At 43.6% G+C, this 23,626-nt stretch overlaps 1 protein-coding gene and 1 non-coding gene across 3 annotated transcripts in view; both read left to right on the top strand.

Annotated features, from left to right (window-relative positions):
• Positions 1 to 23,626, top strand: part of PPP1R13B (protein phosphatase 1 regulatory subunit 13B) — a 99,643-nt gene that overhangs the window by 38,588 nt on the left and 37,429 nt on the right. Inside the window, exons 1-4 of one of the 2 annotated variants that reach the window (XM_040478321.1) lie at positions 2,834 to 2,958; positions 4,323 to 4,470; positions 14,388 to 14,507; positions 19,957 to 20,033. In XM_040478321.1, coding sequence (XP_040334255.1) covers positions 2,956 to 2,958; positions 4,323 to 4,470; positions 14,388 to 14,507; positions 19,957 to 20,033 — 348 coding nt within the window. In that variant the 5' untranslated portion in view covers positions 2,834 to 2,955. Of the gene's footprint in view, positions 1 to 2,833; positions 2,959 to 4,322; positions 4,471 to 14,387; positions 14,508 to 19,956; positions 20,034 to 23,626 lie in introns of those variants that run through there. The other variant, XM_040478320.1, reaches the window with a different exon arrangement.
• Positions 20,815 to 20,976, top strand: LOC121032478 (U1 spliceosomal RNA). The gene has a single exon (XR_005791305.1). It is a non-coding gene; the product is annotated as a U1 spliceosomal RNA (small nuclear RNA).

The raw sequence follows: 23,626 nt of genomic DNA, 5'->3' as shown, positions 1-23,626 counted from the left end.
ACAGCTCGCAGTACAGATCTTTGCATGTTTTTCTAATGTGGTTAACCAAATCTTTTATCTTCAGCATATTCATTTTTTAGGAAGGATAAACCTTAACTTCTTTTCTTTTTTCCTGCACTTGTTTTCTTTAGGTTCCCTAATCCTGTTGGGTTTCATCTCTGTCTTACACTTACTATTAAGAGAAAAAAATACTACCTGTTGGATTGTGACATGCTGTCAATTGTAAGATATGTTGTGATTTCAGAGATGTGAAAATGTAAACAAAACAGTGCTTGTAGGATCAATATGCTACGATATTTGTGTTGGAGGTGTTCAGTTTCCCTAAGTGAAGGAGATCTTGCTAAAATAACGAACGGCAGCCTTCTCAGCATTAATCTTAGGTGATGCTCTAGGGAAGCCTGCACTATCCAGGTCAATGCCAGTTTCATTTAGCTTGAAAGCTTTTAAATCTGTCATGATTATAATGAAATTAGCTTGGATTGGATAATTAGAGATTAGGGAAAATGAAGTTTGCTAAGATTAGAAAAGATAGGGTTTACTAAAGATTACAGAACAGAGCTTAAAAACTGAGGTAGTGTTTAGTGACTTTGGGGTAGGTTATCTGGGAGGGCTTAGCTTTTACAATTAAGCGTTCAGACTCCTAAGTGTGCCATTCTGCCTCTCCTCCCCCACCCCACCATGTTGATCTTACTCGTGAGCTGAAAAGTCTGGGTAATTCAAAAAGTGTCCCAAAATAGTGTCATTCCATTGTTCATCCTGACAACATGTTCATCAGAGACTCTGCTTTTCAGAGCAAATGAGCGCAAGCCGAGCTTTTGTGAGTGCATGCTGACGGGGCTGCCCTGTGCCGTGGTGGGGGTGCCATACTGGTCCCCGCTCTGGCCAGGGTTCTGTCTTCCAGGAGCAAGAGATGATGTAAACATTCACTGCCCCGTGGTACTGAGAACATACCATGGGCTGCGCAGGCAGGGGTGGAGGGATAAGGAATAAAAATACCCTGGTAAAGGGCCCCTGGGTGGCTCAGTCAGTTAAGCGTCCGACCTTGGCTCAGGTCATGATGTCACAGTTCGTGGGTTCAAGCCCTGCATTGTTGGGCTCGGTGCTGACAGTGCAGAGCCTGCTTGGGATTTTCTCTGTCCCTCTCCCCTTCATGCTCTCTCAAAATAAATGAACTTAAAATACTCTGAGGAACTGAGGGAAACAGAGTGTTCACTCTGCTACTTATTAGTGAACTGTAGTGTTAGCCCTTAAAGGGAAGGTAGTAAAAAAAAAAAAAAAAAAGAAGAAGAAGAAGAAATATATTTTCACTTGTTTGATTTTTTTGATTTATAAAGCATGATTTAGGTAAATATATTGCTAGATCTTGAAAAGCACTGGCTATGAAATTACATAATGTACCATTAGCAGTGTAAAATAAATGTGTGTGAACAAGAATAAAAATATATTCTGGTTCTGTTGAAACTGTTAAAGTATTGGGGCACCTGGGTGGCTCAGTCGGTTAAGCGGCTGACTTCGGCTCAGGTCACGATCTCAAGGTCTGTGAGTTCAAGCCCTGGGTGGCGTCGGGCTGTGTGCTGACAGCTCAGAGCCTGGAGCCTGCTTTGGATTCTGTCTGTCTGTCTGTCCCTCTCTCGCTCTCTGCCCCTCCCCCACTCTGACAAATAATAAAACATTTAAAAAAAGAAAGAAATGGTTAAAGCATTAAGGCCCTTCAGTTCTGGACTTGTTTGCACTGGATCCAGGAATTACTATTTTATTCCAAATTCTGTAGGTTCCAGGCCATTTATTTCAGTATTCCAAAGCCCCCATTTTTATAATTTCCTCATATGGGTTAGTGAGCAGAAATAACTGCTTAAGTTCTTATAGAATTGAAATGTATTTGTAATATCCAAGAAGAACTGAGGGGAACCATGCTTGTTACTGGACAAACTGGACGTATCTTAGATTATGTGCAGTACTTCCCCAGTTGTACGGTGGGGCAGAGTCTTCTTAGTGTCATTCGTGGAGGCCACCAGATTTCCGTGGGCCTGCCCTGCCCCAGATCCTGGCCAGGCAGCAGCAGGTGACAGACTCAGAAGTGACCTGCTGGAGCCTCGTGGGCCGGAGGACATGTTCGTGCTGTGATGTAATAAAGATGTATGTGAAGAGGAACTAGGTCACAAAGGACGGATCATGTGGCTTCCCTGGTGAGCAGAGGCAGCCGAGGGAGGTTTTGCAAGGGTGGTAGCACGTGAACTGGATTTTGCAGGGTGAATTGGAGTTGTCGAGCAAGGGGGGTTGGGGCAGCAGCCTGACGGCACTTGCCTGGGGCTGGGGGTGGGGGGCACCTGAAGGCCAGGAATCGGGCTGGCAGTGGTAGCTCACCCTGAAGTCTAGGCTTTTCTCAGACGGAGTTCCAGGGAGATCAAGCCCCAGAAGAGTCTCTGGGGGAGGAAGTAGAGGTTCACGTGAACATTCGACTCTGAAGTGCTCAGTGAAGACGCCTGTTTGCTGTTCGTCACTAGAAAACAAATGTTTGGGGAAGGGCTGCTCTTGAGCCTTGTGGAGCTCCTGAATATTTTAAGCAAGGGAGTGACTTCTGATTTACATTCAGAAAATGCACGGCCCCTCCCCCTCAGAAGGACAGGCTGAGGTGGGGGTGGGGGGGCGCAGTGTTGGTTCCAGAACGTCAACGTGAGGATATTTAATCTCAGGATTTAGGAATTTAGGGCACCTCTGAGAAAAAATGTCTTTAACCGTGAACTAAAATAAACTACTTAATCAGCAGCTGAGATTCTAAGTGAGAGGGGGTTGTGGGGACAAATGCAGACTTTGCTTCTGACTTTGATCAAAGAACAAACTGAAGTCCTTCATAGTATGTCTGACTGAAGAAAATCTTCAGTTTCAGTCGTACCTTGGGAGAAATGTTTTTGAAGAAGTTCCTTCCATTATGATCACTTTATAGCTTAGATCAAAATGGTAGGATTTTTTTTTAAGATTAAAAAAAAGCTGGACAATTTTTATTTTACTCTTTTTCAAATATGTGATAATAAATTTTCATGTTTAAGGGCCATTTGCATTTTATTGTGGTATATTGTTGTATTTCCTCAACCAATGTTTTTTAAACTTTTAAGTAATCTCTACACTCGATGTGGGGCTTGAACTCACAACCCTGAGATCAGGAGTTGCACGTATCCAACTGAGCCAGCCAGATGCCCCTTCCTCAGCCAGTTTTTAAAAATAAATTGGATATTTGGTCTTTTTGTTACCAGTTTTAGAAGCCTTTTATATATTAAGAAGTTTAGCCTTTTATTTGTCATATGCGTTGCAGATATTTTTTCCTGTTTCTTTTCGCTTTGTAAAAGATTCATTTATTTGATTACTTGAATATATCTTTTTTTGTAGTTTCTGGGTTTTTTTTTTTTTTAGTTATAGCGAGAATGAACTTCTGTACTCCAAGGTTATAAGAAGGAATTTACCTGGTTTTATTTAAAAAAAAATTTTTTTTTTCAACGTTTATTTATTTTTGGGACAGAGAGAGACAGAGCATGAACAGGGGAGGGGCAGAGAGAGAGGGAGACAAAGAATCGGAAACAGGCTCCAGGCTCCGGGCCATCAGCCCAGAGCCCGACGCGGGGCTCGAACTCCCGGACCGCGAGATCGTGACCTGGCTGAAGTCGGACACTTAACCGACTGCGCCACCCAGGCGCCCCTACCTGGTTTTATTTTAAGCTTTTATAAATTTATGATTTATATTTGAATATTTGATCTATTAGGAACTTATGCTGGTCTATGATGTGCAGTATAAAGCCAGTTTTCCCTTGCAGCTGGGAGTTTTAATCAAACCTCCTTCACTGCACGGTCTTTTCCTTCGTCACTGTGGAGGCACCTCCTTCCTCACTCACACCATGTCTGGACTTGAGAGTTTGTTGCCCTGATGGGTTCATGTGCTTCTGCTATATCCTTTTGAGGCTTCATAATATCTGGTAGTGCTGTTGGGTCCCTTCTAATACTGCTCTCTTTGGGAATTCTCGTGACTTGTTTTACATTTTAATTTCTCTACGCAGATTATATTTATCTTTTAATTTTTTTTAAGTTTATTAAGTAATCTCTCCACCTCACATGGGGCTTGAACTCACAACTCTGAGGTCAAGAGTTATGTGCTCTTCCGACTGCCACTCTACATGAATTTTAGATTAGCTTATCTGTTTCCAAAAGTTAATCCTGTAGGGCATTTTGGTACAGGTGGGGGAGTGGGAGGTAGAGGGGATCATTTTAAGTTTACAGATTGATCTCCTTATGATAATGACTGTAAATTGTAGCTTAAATCTTTTCTCTTACAGATGATATTAACCGTGTTCTTGAGCAACAACGAGCAGATTTTAACAGAAGTTCCCATAACACCAGAAACAACATGTCGAGATGTTGTAGAATTTTGCAAGGAACCTGGAGAGGGCAGTTGCCATTTAGCTGAAGTGTGGAGGGGAAATGGTATGTATTAGGTTCTATAGAGATTACTAAGTACGTCAAATGTAATGCTTATCAAATGCAAAATACTGTTTTGGTTCTTAGTTATCTGTGATAGTGAGGAATTGAATAATTAAAATGATACCATATTACATGGGAGAAAGATTTTACAAATGCTCTTTGTAAAATATATGTGATGTGATTTGACCCTTATCTGTGCCATCTGAAATGAGCAGGGAAAGTAGATATAGTTCTTAGATGAGGTTTTTCTAGATCTCACTGCTAACCCAGTGAGAACTCTGTGTGCTCTGAGACTTTACAGTGTTTTGTTTGGTATGTGTTGACTTGTTCATCTTCTTTTCCCCTGATACTTCAAGGCGGAAACATTTTTATGTTTCCCTGTATATAAAACCCTTAAAACACTAGGCACGCCATAAATATTTATTAAATTGTAAAAAGCAAGTGCAGTTGACCCTTGAACAACACAGGTTTGAACTGTGCAGATCCACTTATGTGTGGATTTTCTTCAGTGAATATATTGGAAACGTTTTTGGAGATTTGCAAGTTTGGAAAAACTCACAGATGAACCACATAGCCTAGGAATACTGCCCCCCGCCCAAAATTAAGAAGAAGTTAGGTATTATTGTAAGATCACAGTATATAATACATGTAACATACCAAATATATGTTAATTGATTATTTATGTTATCAGTAAGGCTTCTGTCCAACAGTAGGCTATTAGTAGTTAAGTTTTGGGGGAGTTAAAAGTTAAACATGAATTTTCAACTGCACAGGGGTGCAGTGTCCCTGACATGTGTGTTGTTCAAGGGTCTGCTCTGCTGGCTCTTACATTTAAGGACTTGGTCATCCAGCTAGGCAGAGAAGATCAGCATAAATAATACTGAATACAGAAAATTCTGCAAAATAATTTGGAGTCTAAAGGAGAGGTTGAATGTAGATATGGTATACTCAGCAAGGGAAGCAGTGTGAAGGAGGAACAAGAGAAGATCATGAAAGTATCATGCTCCTATGACAGCTAAGGGACTGGTATTGAGAGAAAGTAGGCAGCAGGGAAGAGATGGAACTAGCTCGCACAAAGGCCGTCAGGACTGGTGGAGGAGGGTAATCTTTTTGTGGTATGAAAAAACAGGTGACTGGGGTATGGATGGGTCTGTGTTGGAAAGTAAGAGAGTGATCAGTTAGAACATGTTGAGTCTGAGGTGATAATGGGATGGCATCCAAATGGAAGTGTTTAAAGGGTACTTAGGGATAGTCACTAAAGTCTTACACTTTTTTTTTAAATAGCTCTGTTGAGATATACTTCATATGCCATACAATATTCACCTATTGAAAGTGTCACCTATTACCTAAATTCAGTAATTTTAGGACACTCAGAGTTGTGCGGCCATCACCACAATCAAAGAACATTTTCGTCACTGCAAAAAAGAAACTTCATATCCATTAGCAGTCATTTCCTATTCCCTTCCTACCCCCTCCGTTCTTAGGTTGCCCCTAATCTCTTTTCTGTCTCTGTAGATGTTCTTATTTTGAATATTTCATATAAATGTAATCATACAACATGTATTCCCTTTTGACTGGCTTTCATGGAGCATGATGTTTTTCAAGGTTCGTTCATGTTGTTTTGGTATCAACACTTCATTCCTTTTTGTTGCTGAATAATATTCCATTGGGTGGATTTGATTTACCCATTGATCAGTTGATGGACATTTGGGTTGTTTCCACCTTTTAGCTATCCTGAGTAATGCTGCTATAAACATTTATGTACAAATGTGTGTGTGGACATATGTTTTCACTTCCCTTAGGTATATACCTAAGAGTAGAATTGCTGGGTGGTAATTGCTTAACTCATTGAGGAATTGCCAGACTGTTTTCAAAAGCAACCATTTTACATTCTCAGCATCAGTCTATTCCAGTTACTCCACATTCTTGCCAACGCTTGATATTAGGTATACAATTCCACCCATCCTAGTGGGTGTGAGTGGTATCTTGTGGTTTTGATTTGCTTTTCCCTAGTGGCTAATGATGCTGAGCATCTTTTCATGTGCTCATTGGCCATTTGCATATCTTCTTTAGAGAAATGTCTATTTAAAAGTTAATTTATTTTGAGAGAGAGTGAGAGCATGGGAGGAGCAGAGAGAGAGAGGGAGAGAGAGAATCCCAAGCAGGCTCCATGCTGTCATCCTGGAGCCTGATGCGGGTCTTAGTCTCACAAACCGTGAGATAGTGACCTGAGCCAAAACCAGGAGTCAGACGCTTAACCGACTGAGTCACCCAGATACCCCTAGAGAAATGTCTATTTATTTAAAAAAAAATTTTTTTTTTAATTTTGAGAGAGACCATGCAAGCAGGGTAGGGGCAGAGAGAGGGAGAGAGAGAGAGTCCCAAGTAGGCTCCTCACTGTCAGCCGGAACCCAGTGCGAGGCTCAATCCCACAAACCATGAGATCGTGACCTGAGTGTCGAGAGTTAGATGCTCGGGGCACCTGGGTGGCTCAGTCGGTTAAGCATCTGACTTTGGCTCAGATCATGATCTCATGGCTTGTGAGTTTGAGCCCTGCATCAGGCTTTGTGCTGACAGCTCAGAGCTTGGAGCCTGCTTCAGATTCTGTGTCTGTCTGTCTGTCTGTCTGTCTGTCTGTCTGTCTGTCTGTCTCTCTCTCTCTGCCCCTCCCCCACTCTGTCTCTCCTTCAAAAATAAATAAACATTAAAAAAAAAAAAGGTACTCAACTGACTGAGCTACCCAGGCAACTTGAGAAATAATTAGAACTTTTGCTTATTTTCTTAATTGAAGTGTAATTGATATATAGCATTAGTTTCATGTTTACCTAATGATTTGATATTTGTATATATTGTGAAATGATCATTGCCGTAAGCCTAGTTAACATCTGTCACCACACAGTTACAAAACTTTTTTTTCTTGTGATAAGAACTTTTTTTAAAAAATGTTTATTTTGAGAGAGAGAGAGAGAGAGAGCCTGAGCATGAGTGGGGGAGGGGCAGAGACAGAGGGAGAGAGAAAATCCCAAGCAGGCTCCATGCTGTCAGTGCTGAAACTGATGTGGGGCTCAGTCTCACAAACTGTGAAACCATGACCTGAACTGAAACCAAGAGTTGGATGCTTAACTGACTGAGCCACTCAGGTGCCCCGTGAAGAGAACTTTTAAGATCTTTTCTTTTAGCAACTTTCAAACATGCAATACAATATTAACTAAAGTCACCATACTATACATTACATCCCCAGTAAGAGTTCTTTATATATTCTAGACACAGATCCCTTATCAGGTATATGATACTTGAATATTTTCTTCCAAAGTCTTGTGCTTTTAATGTTCTCCTTAGAATTCAGAGCAGAGATTTCAGGGCACATTGAGAGGAACTTGACTTTGATAAATGTTGGACTGTTACTAAACCAGAAGTAAGAGGGCAGGTTCTCAGTTATCAGTCTGATAACAGTAACAGGAAGGAGGGGATAGGTAAGTAATTACAGTTTGTTTTACCTCATCAGGAATGAGGTTGACCTCACAGTAGAGGGTCACAGTGTGCTGTATTTGCCATGGCTTCTGTATGTGCTATTCTCATTGTCTAGAACAATCCCTAGCACCTGCCCCCTTTGCTTGGCTATTCATTTCTTTCTATTCTATTCATTTCTTGCCTTTCCTCCCTTCCTTGAATCTCAGAGGGTGTTTAAGCATCCCTCCTCTGTGTTCCAGTACTGTCATAGTTATTTATCAGAACATAACACAGTAGCTTTCCTATAGTTTTCTCATTGGATTAAAATTCCTGAAGGCAGGAACTTGTCTGTTCACTGTCATATCTCCTTAGTAAACACAAGTCGTTGAGTAAAACAGACCAGCAAAGCTGGGTCCTGAAGAGCTATTTTCTAGTGGGTAAGATTCAGAGGAAGGGGGAAAGCATTTAAGGTAGCCATTCTCTGTCTTTTTTACCCTAGAGAAACCCTTACGGTAATTTTCAGGTTTCCGAGGATCCTTCCATAAAAATGATTGCATCTACGACTCATGGTATATTAGTGTGATCAGTATGTCATAAGTATAATACTCCAGTATAATTGTTAATGCTTTTGAGAAGAGACTGTTTCTCGGTGGATCTGTGTGTTAGGTTGCTAGGGCTGCCATAACACAGTATCACAGCCTCGTTGGCTTGAACACCAGACATTCATTCTCTCCCAATTCTGGAGGCTAGAGGTCTGAGATCAGGATGTCGGCAGGCTTAGTCTTTCCTGAGGCCTCTCTCCTTGGCTTACAGATGCCACCTTCTCTCCCTGTCCTCACATGGTCTTCCCTGTCGTGCGTGTCTGTGTCCTAATCTCCTACTTGTGAGGTCACCAGCCATATTGGATTCAGGCCCACCCCAGTGGCCTCGTTTTTACTTATTACCTCCTTAAAGATCCAGTCTCCAAAAGGTTGCATTCTGAGGTTCTGCAGAGAGTTCAACATGTGAATTCGTGGGGGAACACAGCTCAGCCTGTAACACTGTGTTAATTTGTGTTAATTTGGTCAGTTTATTATATTAACCTACTGTACTTGGGTTTCCCTTTCCCACACAGGGTCCACTCTATTGCAAATCAGGAATATAGGTAGAACCTTCAGCATTTCCTTTTGTTAAATTTCCTACTTAATTTTATTTTTGCCTTATCCAAGAACACTTGAAAGTCTTATCATAGATTTCCATTATGGATACTGATGAGGTATATGATACATATTATATATGTGGGGTAGTTCTGTTTTCACTTTCAAACAAAAATGATGTTTTAGTTAGCCTTTAGTATTTTTTTAAAAAAGATAGTTAAACTTAGCTTACTTTTCTTGAAATTAATCTTTTCGTTGAAACTAAAAAAAGGTTTTTTTAATGTTTATTTTTGAGTGAGAGAGAGAGAGAGGCAAGCAGGGGAGGGGCAGAGAGAGAGGGAGACACAGAATCTGAAGCAGGCTCCAGGCTCTGAGCTATCAACCCAGAGCCCAACACGGGGCTTCAACTCATAAACCACAAGATCATGACCTGAGTTGGACGCTTAACCGACTGAGCCACCCAGGCGCCCCTGAAATTTTAAATTCAGAGAGGGAAACGATAAACTTGTTAAATGACTGACTTAAGACAAAATTGGGTGTAACTTTTATAAAGTTATGCTCAGACTTGGTAGATTTAAATAAAGGTTGTCAAGGCAACATTACTTTCCTGTGACTTATTTTTCTATGGTAATTGTTGATAATTAAGTCTTTCTTTCTTTCATTCAATAAACATTTATTGAGCTAAAAAAATAAATAAAGGTTGCAAATTTATTTTAATTAATGTAAAAAACATGAAAACTTATGGATAATGTTGATTAGTAAAGTGACTAAAACTGAAGCTACTTAACCCCATAAGCCAAAGCAATATGAATAAAATATGGCCTAAGGCACAATTCTGTGCAAAACATGATTAGGCTTACATATAGGCCTTAACATTATGAAATTACAGTACACATGATTTTTAAAAATCTTTTATATGGGCCTATATACATAAAAAGTTACTTTCAAAACTAAAAATGTATAATATTTACTTTTTTTTTAATTAATGTTTCATTTATTTTTGAGATAGCACAAGTGGGGGAAGGGCAGAGAGAATGGGGGACAGAGGTTCCAAAGCAGGCTCCAAGCTGATAGCAGTGAGCCCAATGCGGGGCTCAAACCTACAAACCACAGGATCGTGACCTGAGCTGAAGTCGGATGCTCAACCAACTGAGCCACCCAGGCGCCCCGATATTTACTTCTTTAAAGTACACTCTGTGCTTGGTTTTTCTGTGCAAATACTCAATTGTGTGCTAAACTTGAGCTGAGCAAACACAGATTTCATTTTCAACTGAGATGAGACCGTTTCTGTACTTGCCCTGACATTTAAAGAACAAGACAGAGCTTGCTTACATGCACAGAAAAGGCACGTTAGGAGCGCACCATTTGCTACATTGCTGTGACTGGCAGGACTTCTTTCTTTATAGAGATCTAGAACTGGGGCACCTGGGTGGTTCACTCAGTTAAGCGTCTGACTCTTGATTTTGGCTCAGGTCATGATTCCATGGTTCATTGGTTTGAGCCCTGCGTTGGGCTCTGCTGACAATGTGGATGGAGCCTGCTTGGGATTCTCTGTCTCCCTCTCTCTCTGTCCCTCTCTCTTTGTCCCTCCCCTGCTCACGTTCCCTCGCTCTCTCAAAAGTAAATAAACTAAAGGGGCACTTGGGTGGTTTAGTCGGTTAAGCGTCTGACTTCAGCTCAGGTCATGATCTCACAGTTGGTGAGTTCAAGCCCCATGTCAGGCTCTGTGCTGACAGCTCAGAGCCTGGAACCTGCTTCAGATTCTGTGTGTGTCTCTCTCTCTCTGCCCCTCCCTCATTCGCACTCTTTCTCTCTCTCTCTCAAAAATAAATAAACATTAAAAATAAATAAACTAAAAAAAAGAAAAAGGAAAGAAAGAAATGTAGAACTTAACCTCAGGCAGAGCAATAAATCACACTGTGAATGTATGATTGGACTGCAGCCTGCAGAGTTCTTGCTTTCTCCCGGTGAGCAGATTTAGAGAAAGGTCTCTCCCCAGCCATATGCTTGTGCTCGAGGTGGACGACACTGCTCGGTGTCGCCTCGGCACTCTCTCAGGTCGCTGCCTGTGAGCCCCCAGTCTTGCTGCTGTCCTTCCTGACTTCAGGCACAAGCAACATTGGGAGCATTTCAGGATTTCCTTTTTTCTCCTTTAAGTGGAGATAAAATTCGCACATAAAAATCACTATTTTAACATGTACAATTAGGGGTATTTAGGACAGTCACAGTGTTGTGTAGCCGTCACCAAAGTCTGTCCCTTTCCATTCCTTCCCCCCCAGCCACTGGCAACCACTGTGTGATCATCTGGCTCTATGTGTTGGACTCCTCTAGGTACTTCATGTAAACCCAGTCATCTGATACATGGCTTTTTTGGTCTGGCTTCTTTTACTTAGCATAATATTTTCAAGGTTCATCCACGTTGTAGCATGTTTCAGTACTTAATTCCTTTTCCTGGCTTAAGAATATCCATTGTAAGATAGATCACATTTTATTTCTCCGTTCAGCAGGTGATGGACATTTGGGTTGCTTCCGCTTTTTGGCTATGATAATGCTTGCTGTGAACATTCCTGGGCAAGTGTTCGTGGGGGCATATGTTTTCATTTCTCTGGAATGTAGGCCTAGGTTTAGAATTTCTCTTATCTCATACATTGTCTTCAAAAATTGCTACTTTGGGCTTCCAAGAATATTTTTAAAACATAAACATGAATAAAACGTAAAACAGAAAGGCATAATTAATAATTAAGCAAGAAATTACCAGAAAAGAAAAGAAAATGTCACAATACAATTCATTTTTCACCTTCATAAACCACATTTGTTAATGTTGGTAACAGCAACAAGTGGGGGTGGGGGGACAGTCCTGAGGTATACAACCCTTTAGAAAGAAAAATACCCTGCAGTTTCCTATTACAGAGGTAGATGTTATAATAGGTCCTGTGGATCAGTCCTCAGCATGTGAGGAAATGTTGGGGGAGATGTTTCTGGACAAAGAGGCCAATGTCATCAGCCGACGGTCCTCCCCATGCACTACACACCCACCACTTGCCAGCGACCTGTTGGAGAATGAGGTAGTAGTTGGGAGTTTTGGAGCAGGGGGCCCGGCAGATACCACCTCAGCTAAGTGGTCAAGGCCAGCATCACACGATCTGTCATGGTGATGGCACGCACACCCTGGTATGATGAGATGAGAAGGTACCTCACCTCTGTGGAGTTCTCCCCAAAACCCATCCCCTCATTAGAACCAGGGGGAAAACACTAGACAAGCTAGAATTAGGGACATTCTACAAAATACCTGGCTGGAACTCCTCAAAACTGTCAAGGTCAGGAAAAAAACAGGGAAGGACCAAACTATTACAGACCAGCAGAGACCTAGGGTTTAAGACAAGTAAATGCAATTGTAGTTTTCTGGTTCAGTTCCTGGGACAGAAAGAGGACATTAGGGGAAAAACCAGTGGAGTGCAGATGAAGCTTGGAATTTAACTAACAGTAACGTACGAGTGTAAATTTCTTAGCTTTGACAGAGATACTCAGTTAAGATGCTAACGTTAGGGGAAACTGGGTGAAGGGGTATCAGAACTCTGTACTGTCTTGGCTACTTTTCTAGAGGTCTAAGATCATTCTGAAATGAAAGTTATTTTGGGGGTGCTTGGGAGGATCAGTTGATTAAGCGTCTGACTCCGGCTCAGGTCATGATCTCGCGGTTCGTGAGTTTGAACCCTGTGTCGGGCTCTCTGGAGCCTGATTCAGATCCTCTGTCCCCCCCCCCCCGCCTCTCTCTCTTTCCCTCAAAAATAAACATTAAAAAAATAGATAAAATGAAAGTTATTTTTAAATGCTATGTAAACAAAAAATCTGTAAGGTACAAAGGAACAGAGATTTATAAGATCTCTATGGTGATTAAAAAAAAAAATCCTTGAAAAACACAACATGCTTGAAAAAAATGGAGAGACAGAACCATGTTCATGGACTAGAAGACCCGGTTTAACACAAAGATTTCAGATCTCCCCAAATTTTACTTGTAAATAAATTAGTATGATTACAGTCAAAAGCCTACCTTTAAAAAAAAGAACTTGACAAGCAGCTCCTTTCAAATAGTTGTGAGCCCAAAGGGCTGGGCAATGCCAAGACCGTTTCAAAGATGAGCCACGCGAGGGGACTCGTCCTAGCCCATGGCAGCACCAACTGTAAAACCACAGCAGTGGAGACTGCAGCCACGGCGTGGAGGTAGAGTGACAGCCCGCCCGCTAGAAGAGATCGGGGCCCGAGGAGCCCGGAGACGGCTCAGAGGTGTCTCTATGAGGAAAGGAGACACTAGTAAGTAAATGATATGGGGACCATTGATGACGAAAGTAGGAAAAGCAACACCAGTTCCATAAGGAAAATGAAAAGCAATACTTTATAATTTGTAGGAAAAAAATATAGAACATTCTTTCGACCTTGGAGTTAAGAGAATTTGTTCAAAAACCTCAAAATCAGAAAAGATTGATAAGTGCTTACATTATTTTTAAACTTCTGTATAACAAAAGGCACCAACAAAATTAAAAGACAAGCCTATTTTCTCAATATATGTAATCAACCCAGGATCACTATCCGGAACATAAGCAGTTCTTCAGATATCTAAGAAGAAGGCAAACAACCGAGGTTTTTTGTGTTTGTTTCGTGTTTGTTTTGTTTTCTGTTTCTACACATGATGCAGTTCTAAGGAAACTACGATTATAAACATAAGAAATGGTACCTCGTAAGTTTAACAAATATGTCCGTGCTCTTCTCTAGTCACTGGTGTCGATATTCTACTAGGATTTTATTTTGAGCTTTTTTCCTTAATATTTGAAGTGCATTAGTACATTTAATTCTGTAGAATGTATTTTTTATTATCAACTTGGTAGTTTTGGCCTCTGCAAGTGCTGGCCAGCATTCCCAGTAGCGGTACCTGACTGGCCAAGACGTGCGCCGTGCACCCCGTGTGCGTCTGATGGCCACACGCAGCATTTTAGTGAATGGCCATGCTGGGCCAGCTTGTTAATGTGCTTCTTTGAAGACTGAGAGGCACACTGCTTCCTGATACAGTAAATAAGTATTATAGAGGGCAGTTTTCAGTGTTGCCTATTTAATGTTGCAGAATCGCTTTTATGTACACTTCTCATGCTTATGTGTTACCTAGATTATTTCCCACTCACACTCCTGCTTTTACTTCATTACGATTAAAATTTAGTGCTTATAATATCCTTGAATTCTATTGTATATGTGTATGTTTATTTAAATCTATTTTTATTTATTTTTTGCTTTTGGTTGGAGTCCTTTTATTTCTGGAATAAGTAAGATGTGGTTTTTTTCTAGAGCGTCCCATACCCTTTGATCACATGATGTACGAACATCTTCAGAAGTGGGGGCCACGCAGGGAAGAAGTGAAATTTTTCCTTCGACATGAGGATTCCCCAACCGAGAGCAGTGAGCAAGGTAGCCGAGTGCTTTCCCCGTTTGTTAATTCCTGCCGTAACAGTTAATTTAAGTAAAATAGGAATAGATGTTAAATCGTTCACGTTTTGTTTTCCCTTTGCTCACAAGTGGGGAGAGGGGGAGGTGGGATCTCCCGTGTCTTTGCCCTCTGTTATTGCAGTTGACAGTTACGCCGCCCTTGCTTCCGTCTCAGGACCCTAAGTCAGTCAGGTGATGTGTTCAGACATGCGAGGGCTCCTGCTATTGAAAGAAACCGTTGATAAATACCGGATGCATCGAATATCCAGAGTTTAAGAATAAACGAAACCACGAAAGGATTAGAAGAATTCTGAGAGATACGGGTTTTACTTAAAATTTTTCGAGGGAACAAGACTTTTCTAAGCCTAACACTAGGCCATAAAAGAACTGAATTACTGAAAACAGAAGAACCCGCCCCCGACACGGCTTGAGTGGCAATAACCACCCTGGGCAAAGTCAAAAGACAAATTATAAGCTGGGAAACAGCATTTATAGCTCATATTGTAAACGGCTGACTATCTTTATGTATAAAAGTTTCTAAAAATTGATAAGGAAAACCCATTTAAGAAAAGGGGAAGTCTACAAAGACAGGTCACAGAAAAGTGAATCCACGTGGCCCTAGGGTATGCGAAAAGATGTTCAGCCTTACTCCTCATAAAAGAAATGCAGAGAAGACAGGGGGATAGTGTATCTCACCTGTTACATCGGCGAGGACTAGAACATTTAATGACAGTGTTGGCCAGGAGCTTGAGAAACAGACTCTGCCATGTTGCCGTGGGAGTGTCGGTCAGCGGCTTCTGTGGAGGGCAGTTTAGCGATATCTGTGAGACTTAGGAAGGCACCAGACCTCTCACCCAGCAGCCTCACTTCTGAGAACTTATCCTAAAGCTGTGCCTACACACATGCACAGTGATGTGCACGCAGCGTTAGTAGTCATGGAACCCTGCGGTGGGAGCCACGGGAGGGCCTGCCGTGGGCGTCGGGTTACGGGAGTGGCGGTGCAGCCGCGCAGGGCGCCACTCTACGGCCACAAGTCAGGAGTAGCTCTGTGCCCTGAGCTGGTGGTGTAGACCGTCTCCCGAACAGGTGAGTGAGCACAGTGCCCCACCACATGCGCGTTGTGCCGCTGCCGTGCACCAGGGACAGAGCGTAATTCTGTGCATCTGCATCGGCTCGTCCCTGTGTAAAGTGGCTCTGGAAGCATGGTCAGAAACTGGTAACAGTGCCAGCCATGGGGGATGGCTGCAGGGTGAGGGAGGGAGGGCAGATGTCTAATTGTATACCTGTTCGTTCCTTTTGAACTTTGAACCATGGGAATATGCTTCCTATTTTTGAATTCGAATTTAAACAAAGTAAGAGAATCTCTTGTAAAAGTATGTATACTGCCTTGAAGAGATCCTTAACTTGTTATTCAACAGTGATTGTGGATTACTTCCGGTATTTAAAAAGAATAAACGAGGGGCACCTAGGTGGCTCAGTCAGTTAATGTCCAACTTCGGCTCGGGTCACGATCTCACGGTCTGTGAGTTTGAGCCCCGCGTCGGGCTCTGTGCTGACAGCTCAGAGCCTGGAGCCTGCTTCGGATTCTGTGTCTCTCCCTCTGTCTACCCCTCCCCTGCTCATGCTCTGTGTCTCTCTGTCTCTCAATAATAAATAAACGTTAAAAAAATTTTTTTAAAGAATAAACAATAAAGGGATATCCTTTTGTAAAAAGAATATTCCCTTATTGCACATGATTCCCTTTTATTTGTATTTTATCAAAAAAGACATTCTGCTCCTAGAATGAGCTACCAGCTACTTTAAAATCATGTTTCCACGGTTGTAAGTGGAGTTCAGTGCTGTTTTTACAATGCACCTTCACTTCTGGGCTTGCTTCTATCTGCTGCTGGCCATCTGGAGTCAGGAGACCAGATCCAGCCCCTCGTCCGCTTTTGCCTTAGCCGAGGGCCCTGCCTCTCTGCCCAAAAGCCTCCCAAGAAGGAGGGCTAGACTAGCTGACAGCTGAAGTGCTATTCTCGTGCGGAGAATTTGTATCCGCTCCCTAGCCGAGCTCTCCAAATACTTACATCCCTCTTGGGCCTAGCTACACTTAACTTAAAGGTTTTGTGATTTACTCGTACTAACACAGTATGTGTACATCCCCGTTGATGTCCTGGGTGGAGGGATAGGGGTAAGGCCTTATTCTCACCTCACGGAGTTCAGAAGCGTCAGGGATACTTAAAGAGAACTGTTCAGGCGCGAGAAAGGTGACAACGCTGACCTTCCGGTGGACCTTCATCATCACCCCACAGCACTGCTCAGCCCAGTGGTGCTGACACAGCAGGTACACAGATGGGAGGAGAGGATGTTGAGCTGCGTGGCATGAAGGAGACTGCCGTCAGCACAGAGCAGAGTATTTAGAGAGGGCAGACTAGGGACCTTGAGGGATGAGCGGGATGCGGAGGAAGATCCCAGGAAGGTGCGGTGATGGGGAATTCACAGGGCAACCCGGGCTGGCTGGGACTGTTGGGCAGGACTGGAAGAACCAAGTTCATCGCAACTCTCATGGCTTTGCAGAACTTCCGGCAAAGTCCCTGCCATCCTACTCGGCGCTCCTCAGCTTGGCTTAGGTGGCATTTGTAGTAGGACCCTACCCACCTCTTCAGCCTCCCTGCCCCTTCTTTCTCCGTTTCAGCCACGTCCCTTCTGGCACCTTCATTCTCTGTTGTCCCCAAATCACAAGGCCGTCCCCACACCCTGCCCCCCGTGCTCTCCCCTCGGCCCTGGTTGCTCCGCCTGTGCTTGGGCATACTGCGCCCCTGTCTCAGAACCCAAGGAAGGAGACGGCACGGCACGTAAAACAGGTGCTTTGTTCCGTTTTGTTCGTGTTCACTGAGCTGCTCCTCCAGAGTTGAGGATCCAAAGCTCATGTTTCCTCTGTGCTTCCCACAGAGCTGAGTACAAGGCAGTTGTCACCGACTGATATTATTTAAAAGGGATTAACGTCTGTGGTTAAGCATCTGACTCCGGATCCTGGCTCAGGTCGTGATCTCCCAGTTTGTGAGTTTGAGCCCCGTGTCAGCGTGGAGCTTGCTTGGGATTCTCTCTCTCCCTGTCTCTCTGCCCCTCCCCTGCTCGCTCACTCGCTCGCTCACTCTCTCAAAAATAAACTTTAAAAAAAAGGGATTAACTAATTTCATTTGAGTGTTTATTGTGTAGAACTACAAGATACATAACAAAAAGTAAAAGACCTGCCTCACCAGAATGGTAAAGATTCTCTATTTGGAAGCTAGAGGAGAGTGTAGAGAATGTTCCCTTCCCATCACCTGTACACTTCGGGGACAAGCTTGGAATGGAAAGTAACTTGATGAAGGCCGTATGCAGAGCACAGAGTAGACCCCAGGGGCCGGTGCACTGGAGTTGGGAGCGAGGCTGCTTACTTAGCGTGGGACTTGGGCAAATGACTTCCCATCCCTGCGCCCCGTCTCCTCATCTGCAGGGTGCACAGGGCTGTGATTGGGGTTAGTGAGGTGACCTGCAAAGTGCTCACTAAATGTCACCTCTTAGGATTCACTATTTTCTGACTCTAAATTGCAAGGTCTTCAGGTTTCTTTACCATCAAAGATTAAGTGGCACTTGGTATAATTTTCATGTTGTGTGTCTCATAGTATTCTAATTTCTTGATAGCCTGTTGTTTGGAAGAGGCAGAAATGATGAAATATTAAATTAACCTCAACACGTTATTCCTTAAAAATACCAAGAATAACTAAGAATTTAATTAACCCCGTAAATTGGTAGATGCCACAGTTTAAGGGAAGTGCGTGGCGGGGGGGGGGGGGGTGTGTGTGTGCACGTGTGTGCGTGTGTGATTCCTGCTACTAGGAAACTACTCTAGATTCCGTGAAATGGCTGTTGTATATCGTATGCCTGTGTTCATTTGCGTGCCATGCCACAAATATTTGGTTAACCTCTTTTTGAATTTCCGCTTCCCTAAGGACCCTTTTTCGGATATTCTGTTACTTGTCCCGCATCTTTCCCCATCAGATGTACTATATATTTATGTACTATATAACTCTGCTGAATACATAAAAAGAGTAAGATATTTCTCTTCCCCCAAGAACCAGTCTTTGCCCCCTTGGGGACAATTCACTGTCTTTGAGAATGCATGCTTTAAGGTGAAGCGAGTCATATTTCCATTATAGCATTTTTCTGCAAATTTTCAAAGTAATAGGAAAGATATAGAACAAAAGTGTTTTCCTTTTTCTTTTCTTTTTTTAAACATGAGGTTTATGTGCCTTTGAAGTCATGCATTTTAAGTACTAAAGTAGGCTCTGGAGTGCAGTAATTCTCCAGTTACATTAAGTAATAGCTGTAGGGGCAGGCACTGGACACACCAAAGACCTTGGTCTCTGTGACCTCAGAGTCACCAGGTGCGCAATTGTGCAGCGTGCTTCATTTTGTTTAAAAAACAAAAATACGACAGGGCAGGAGCACCCGGGTGGCTCGGTGGGTTGAGTGCCCGTCTCTTGATTTCAGCTCAGGTCGTGATCCCAGGGTCGTGGGATTGAGCCCTGTGTCGGGCTCCACACTGTGTGGAGCCTGCTTGGGAGTGTATCTCTCTTTCTCCCTCTAGCCCTCTCCCCCCTTTCAGGTGCTGTCTCTCTCAAATTAAAAAATACATATATTTAAAAAAATATGACAGGACATATAATTTCTCCAGTTTAAATTTGAAGCCTTTTGGGGGAAACATTTTTTTAATGTTTATTCATTTATTTTTGAGAGAGAGAGAGAGAGAGAGAGAGAGAGAGAGAGAGACAACAGGGGTGGGACAAAGAGAGAGGGGGAGACACAGAATCCAAAGCAGGCTCCAGGCTCTGAGCTGTCAGCACAGAGCCCGACACAGGGCTCGAACTCATGAACCATGAAATCATGACCTGAGCTGAAGTCGGATACTTAACCTACTGAGCCACCCAGGCTCCCCGAAACATTGGAATTTTTATGGAATAAAGAAGAATTCTTAAGACTGCCTGATTTGTGTTGGTGCCCCATGTCAGTGGGGACCCTGTCAGTGAAGATCAGTTCTGTGCACCAGTGTGATTTCTGGATATTCAGTTCTATTTGAGTCCCTGATAAAATATAAAAGTCTTTAAGAAATGTTTAATACAAATTAGTTGTGGTAAAATACATATAACATCAAACTTACCATCTTGACCATTTTTAAGTGTTAGAAATCTTTCAATGTAAGACATTTTCAAGATTCTGAAAATAGAGAAAAAAATTTCACGTAAACAACTTCATAAGAATTAATTATAAAGCATTTTTTCAACTGTTTTAAGTGTTGAATTGTTCAGCCTGATAATTTATACTTGTGTTGAATAAAGAAGCGAAGGGATGGGAGGATATCATCGTACTAATACGTCTGTTAGTAAGGCTGGCCTTCTCATTTCTTCAGGTGGCCGTCAGACCCAAGAGCAGAGAACTCAGAGAAATGTAATAAATGTACCTGCAGAAAAACGCACAGAAAATGGCGTAAGTAGTAGCGAATCAAATTGAAGTTTTTAAATTGCTTTTTACAGGTACTAATGGGGTTGGATTATAATTCACTACTAAAGAACTCCTTTGGGGGGTAGAAGTGTCATTTCCATGGAGTATTTCCAAACTTGTGAAGTTCTGCAGCGTCTCTGGTGGTCTTACCGGTTCTAACAGTGTGGCCCGTGCACAGCTGAGCGGCAGCAGCTTTCCTCAGTGCGTGTGACAGTGACCCGGGCCCTGGGAGCGATGGCCTCCGTGTCTAAGAGGTGAACGGGCAGACTTGCCTCGTGCTTCATGTTGATGTCTTAATCCTTCTGTCAGGCTCTGAAAGACAAAATGGCTGGTGAGTTGAAGTCTTCCTCGTCGTCGCCTCCAGCGGAGAGGACTTCCTTCGTCAGATGGCGTGGCGCGGGGGAGACCAGGCCTGATGGGTGGGTAGGGAGGGCACGCGTCCCCGTGGGGGAGCAGCGTTAGGAAATGTTGGCGTGTGCTGCGAGTGTGAGCGGAAATGAGGGCGTGGAGGTGAGTGAGAGCACGATGAAGAACGAGAGGAGTTTTTGATGTGATCTTTCTGGAAATCTTAGTAATGACTTTTCCAAATGATCTTCGGGCTAGAGAACTCGCGTCTTTTTCTGGCTCTGCCACCAGCTAGGTGCGTGACCTTGGGCGAGTTACCTCCTGGCACAGAGCTCGCACGGCCAGACGTGGGGAAAGAGCACACGGTCCGGAGCGTGGAGGGCCCATGGTCCCACATGGGCTTTAGAACCTTCTAGCTAGAATACTTACCTGGCAGGGGAGACACCATGATCAGGAAGGTGGTTTTCCCAGGGCGAGGCTTGCCCATTGCACTGCGGGCGTGCTGAGCCCTGCGATTTCCCCAAATGTGGGAAACTCGACTGCATAATTTGTGGTAGTGGGGGACTGCGTTCGCGCTCTCCAAAAAAAAAAAAAAAAAAGAACCTTCTAGCTAGCTAAATTTGAGCAAGTGGCTTTGCCTCTCTACTTGCCAACTTAGTATGACTGAAATGTGACTTTTGTTTTTTTATGGGCTACTGTTGTGACTTTAGGTGATCTCCTCCTCTCTCTCTCTCTCTCTCTCTCTCTCTCTCTGTAAGATGAGGGTGTTAGCACCTTTCCCCTTTTTTCCACTTCGCTTTCCCTCCTACCTTCTAGCTCATGCGGTTATACTTCTATGTTGTCGAGGTTGGTAATATTTGTGTTGTTGTCTACGCCTCTTGAAAACCATTCAGTAGTGTTTATTATTTTAGATTCTGCAGAGCCAGATGGTATACTAGATTCCATTTTCTTTTCCTTGCCTCCAACCTCATAATCCTTGTGCCACTCAGAACTCTTCCTGATGTCAAGGGTATGGATTCTCCTTCCTTAGCCTCCAATTTCTAAAGGCCGTTCCACAAATCCTCTCCTCCTGCCTTCAAATCTAGAGCCTCTGTGAGGTTCTGCCAGGCATATCTGCTTCAGGAAGTCTCAAGAAATAAATGGCCAGACCCCAGTAAATGGGCAGTGCTTTTGGCTCGGTGAGTCTGGGGTGGGCCTGGAAAGCTCCCCATATGACCGTGTTGCCCTGTCTGGTGTGAGAAACTCCAGGTTACATGCATACGCTGTCATAAGCATTCAGAACTTGTGCAGCCGAATTGCGAAGATTCTTTTGAGTTCTAAGATTGCCCGTGACCTGAACTTCAGGGAAGGATAAATCTATCGAGTGTTAGGTGCTCTGTATCGAAGTCGGGGTTGTGCATATGATACAGGGAAGGGACTCAGAAGGAGAGGATTCCAGTCCTACAGTGACTTCTGGTGTTTTCACGTGATGGGTCTGTGATCTTTTCCCTGATGAAGTTGTTTCTTCACGGAGAGATGATATTTCTGTCTCAAGATCAACAAAACTGAAACCTGACAGCAAAATTAAAAATGTGTCTGTAGCCTTTATGTGAGTTTTTAATTAGAGGAAGGCAGAGAGCCGTCGGGGGATGTAACTTTGCACTGGCAGCATCACATCAAAGACGCTGCTGTATTTTATGGCACACACACCTGCCGGTTAAGCCCAATAACGCATTACATTTGCAGAGTCCTTACTGTCTACAAAGCACTTTCACGTGCAGTTTTAAAGTTCATAAGATGTTAAAAACCTCTTTCTTCCAAACTGTTTTGTATATACCCTGGACAGAGAACCCTCTGCTCTGTGGGCTGCAGCGTCCAGGAGTAGATCGAGCAGCAGCTGCAGGAGGAGGGTGTGTAGGCTGAAAGAGGACAGGAAACCGAGTTGCTATGATTCGTGCCCATGAGCAGCTGTTGGGGCAAGAAGGTGGGGACTTCCGCTGTCCAAAAGTCGCAGGTCAGCAAGTCAGGTTTTCTGAGAAAGAAATGCCCAGACCACTGGCCTTTCGGGTCAATGAGTCTGGGAACCTCCAGGCTACATGCACACACTGTCTTAAGCATTCAGAACTTACTTGTCCACGGGCGTCTTGGGGGCTCAGTCGGTTAAGCCTCCAGCCCTTGATTCTGGCTCAGGTCACGCTCTCACGGTTTGTGAGTTCAAGCCCTGCGTCGGGCTCTGTGCTGACAATGCAGAACCTACTTGGAATTATCTCCCTCTCTCTCTGCCCCTCCCTCTCTCTTTCCCTTTCTCAAAATAAACTTTATTTAAAAATAAAAAAGAACTTGTCCAACATCTTTGGAGATCTGGTTTAACTATGTAATATAAAGGCAAATGGATTTTTTCCTCATTGTATATACTTGTGTCGGGGCTCCCCAGGCCCACCCCTAGTTTCAGTGGTTTACCAGGAGGACCCACAGGACTCGGGATCTAGCTGTGCTCACGTCTGGGATTTCCTGTGTGAGAGGACACAGAGTTGTGTGGGACGAAGTCTGAGGACACCAGGCACCAGCTTCTGAGAGTCCTTCCCCGGCGGAGCCACACGGGATGCGCTCAGTCCTCCCAACCACCAGCTAGGACGACAGGTGCGACACATTGTCGACCAGGGAAGCTCAGTAGAGCCCCAGTGCCCGGGGTCCCTACTAAGAGCCAGTCCTGTGGGCAGCCTCTCTGTAGCAAATAGGAAAGCACCAGACTCCCAGAAGGAAGCAAGTATTTAACACAAACCATATTCCTCGCACAAACATTTTAGGTTCAGCGAGCCTCTCGTCACTTCTGGGAATGGTGGGATCCCTCCCCAATCTGAGTTCCCAGAGCGCAACCCAGGGCTCGCCTTTAAGCAGGCCTGTTAGGAGAGCAGTTTGAGGTCTGTGGTGTGGATGCTTCTGTCCAGCACCGTTTCACGTAGGTGTCCTGGGAGTGCTTTTTCCTGTTTTCTCTGTGAGTCAGTTCCTGCTCTATTCCAGTACGTGTGGTAAGCTGCTGAGGCCAGTTGATCCGTCCCCTGCCCCCCACTTCTAAGCGCTTTGTAGTTTTAGCTCCTGGATGTGGGTCCGTGATGTACTGTGAGTTGATTTTTGTGTATGGTGCATGAAGTAGGGTCTGGATTTGTTCTCTTGCCTGTAAAAATACCTAGTTACCCTTGCAGCATTTGGTGAAAAGACTGTTATTCCCCATTGAATTGTCTTGGCACCTTTGT

The sequence above is a fragment of the Herpailurus yagouaroundi genome, unplaced genomic scaffold (assembly GCF_014898765.1).
Source record: "Herpailurus yagouaroundi ecotype Mexico unplaced genomic scaffold, PumYag 141, whole genome shotgun sequence".
NCBI classification, from domain to species: domain Eukaryota; kingdom Metazoa; phylum Chordata; class Mammalia; order Carnivora; family Felidae; genus Herpailurus; species Herpailurus yagouaroundi.
The sequence above is the reverse complement of the archived record's forward strand: the minus strand, read 5'-3'. Positions and strand labels throughout refer to the sequence as shown.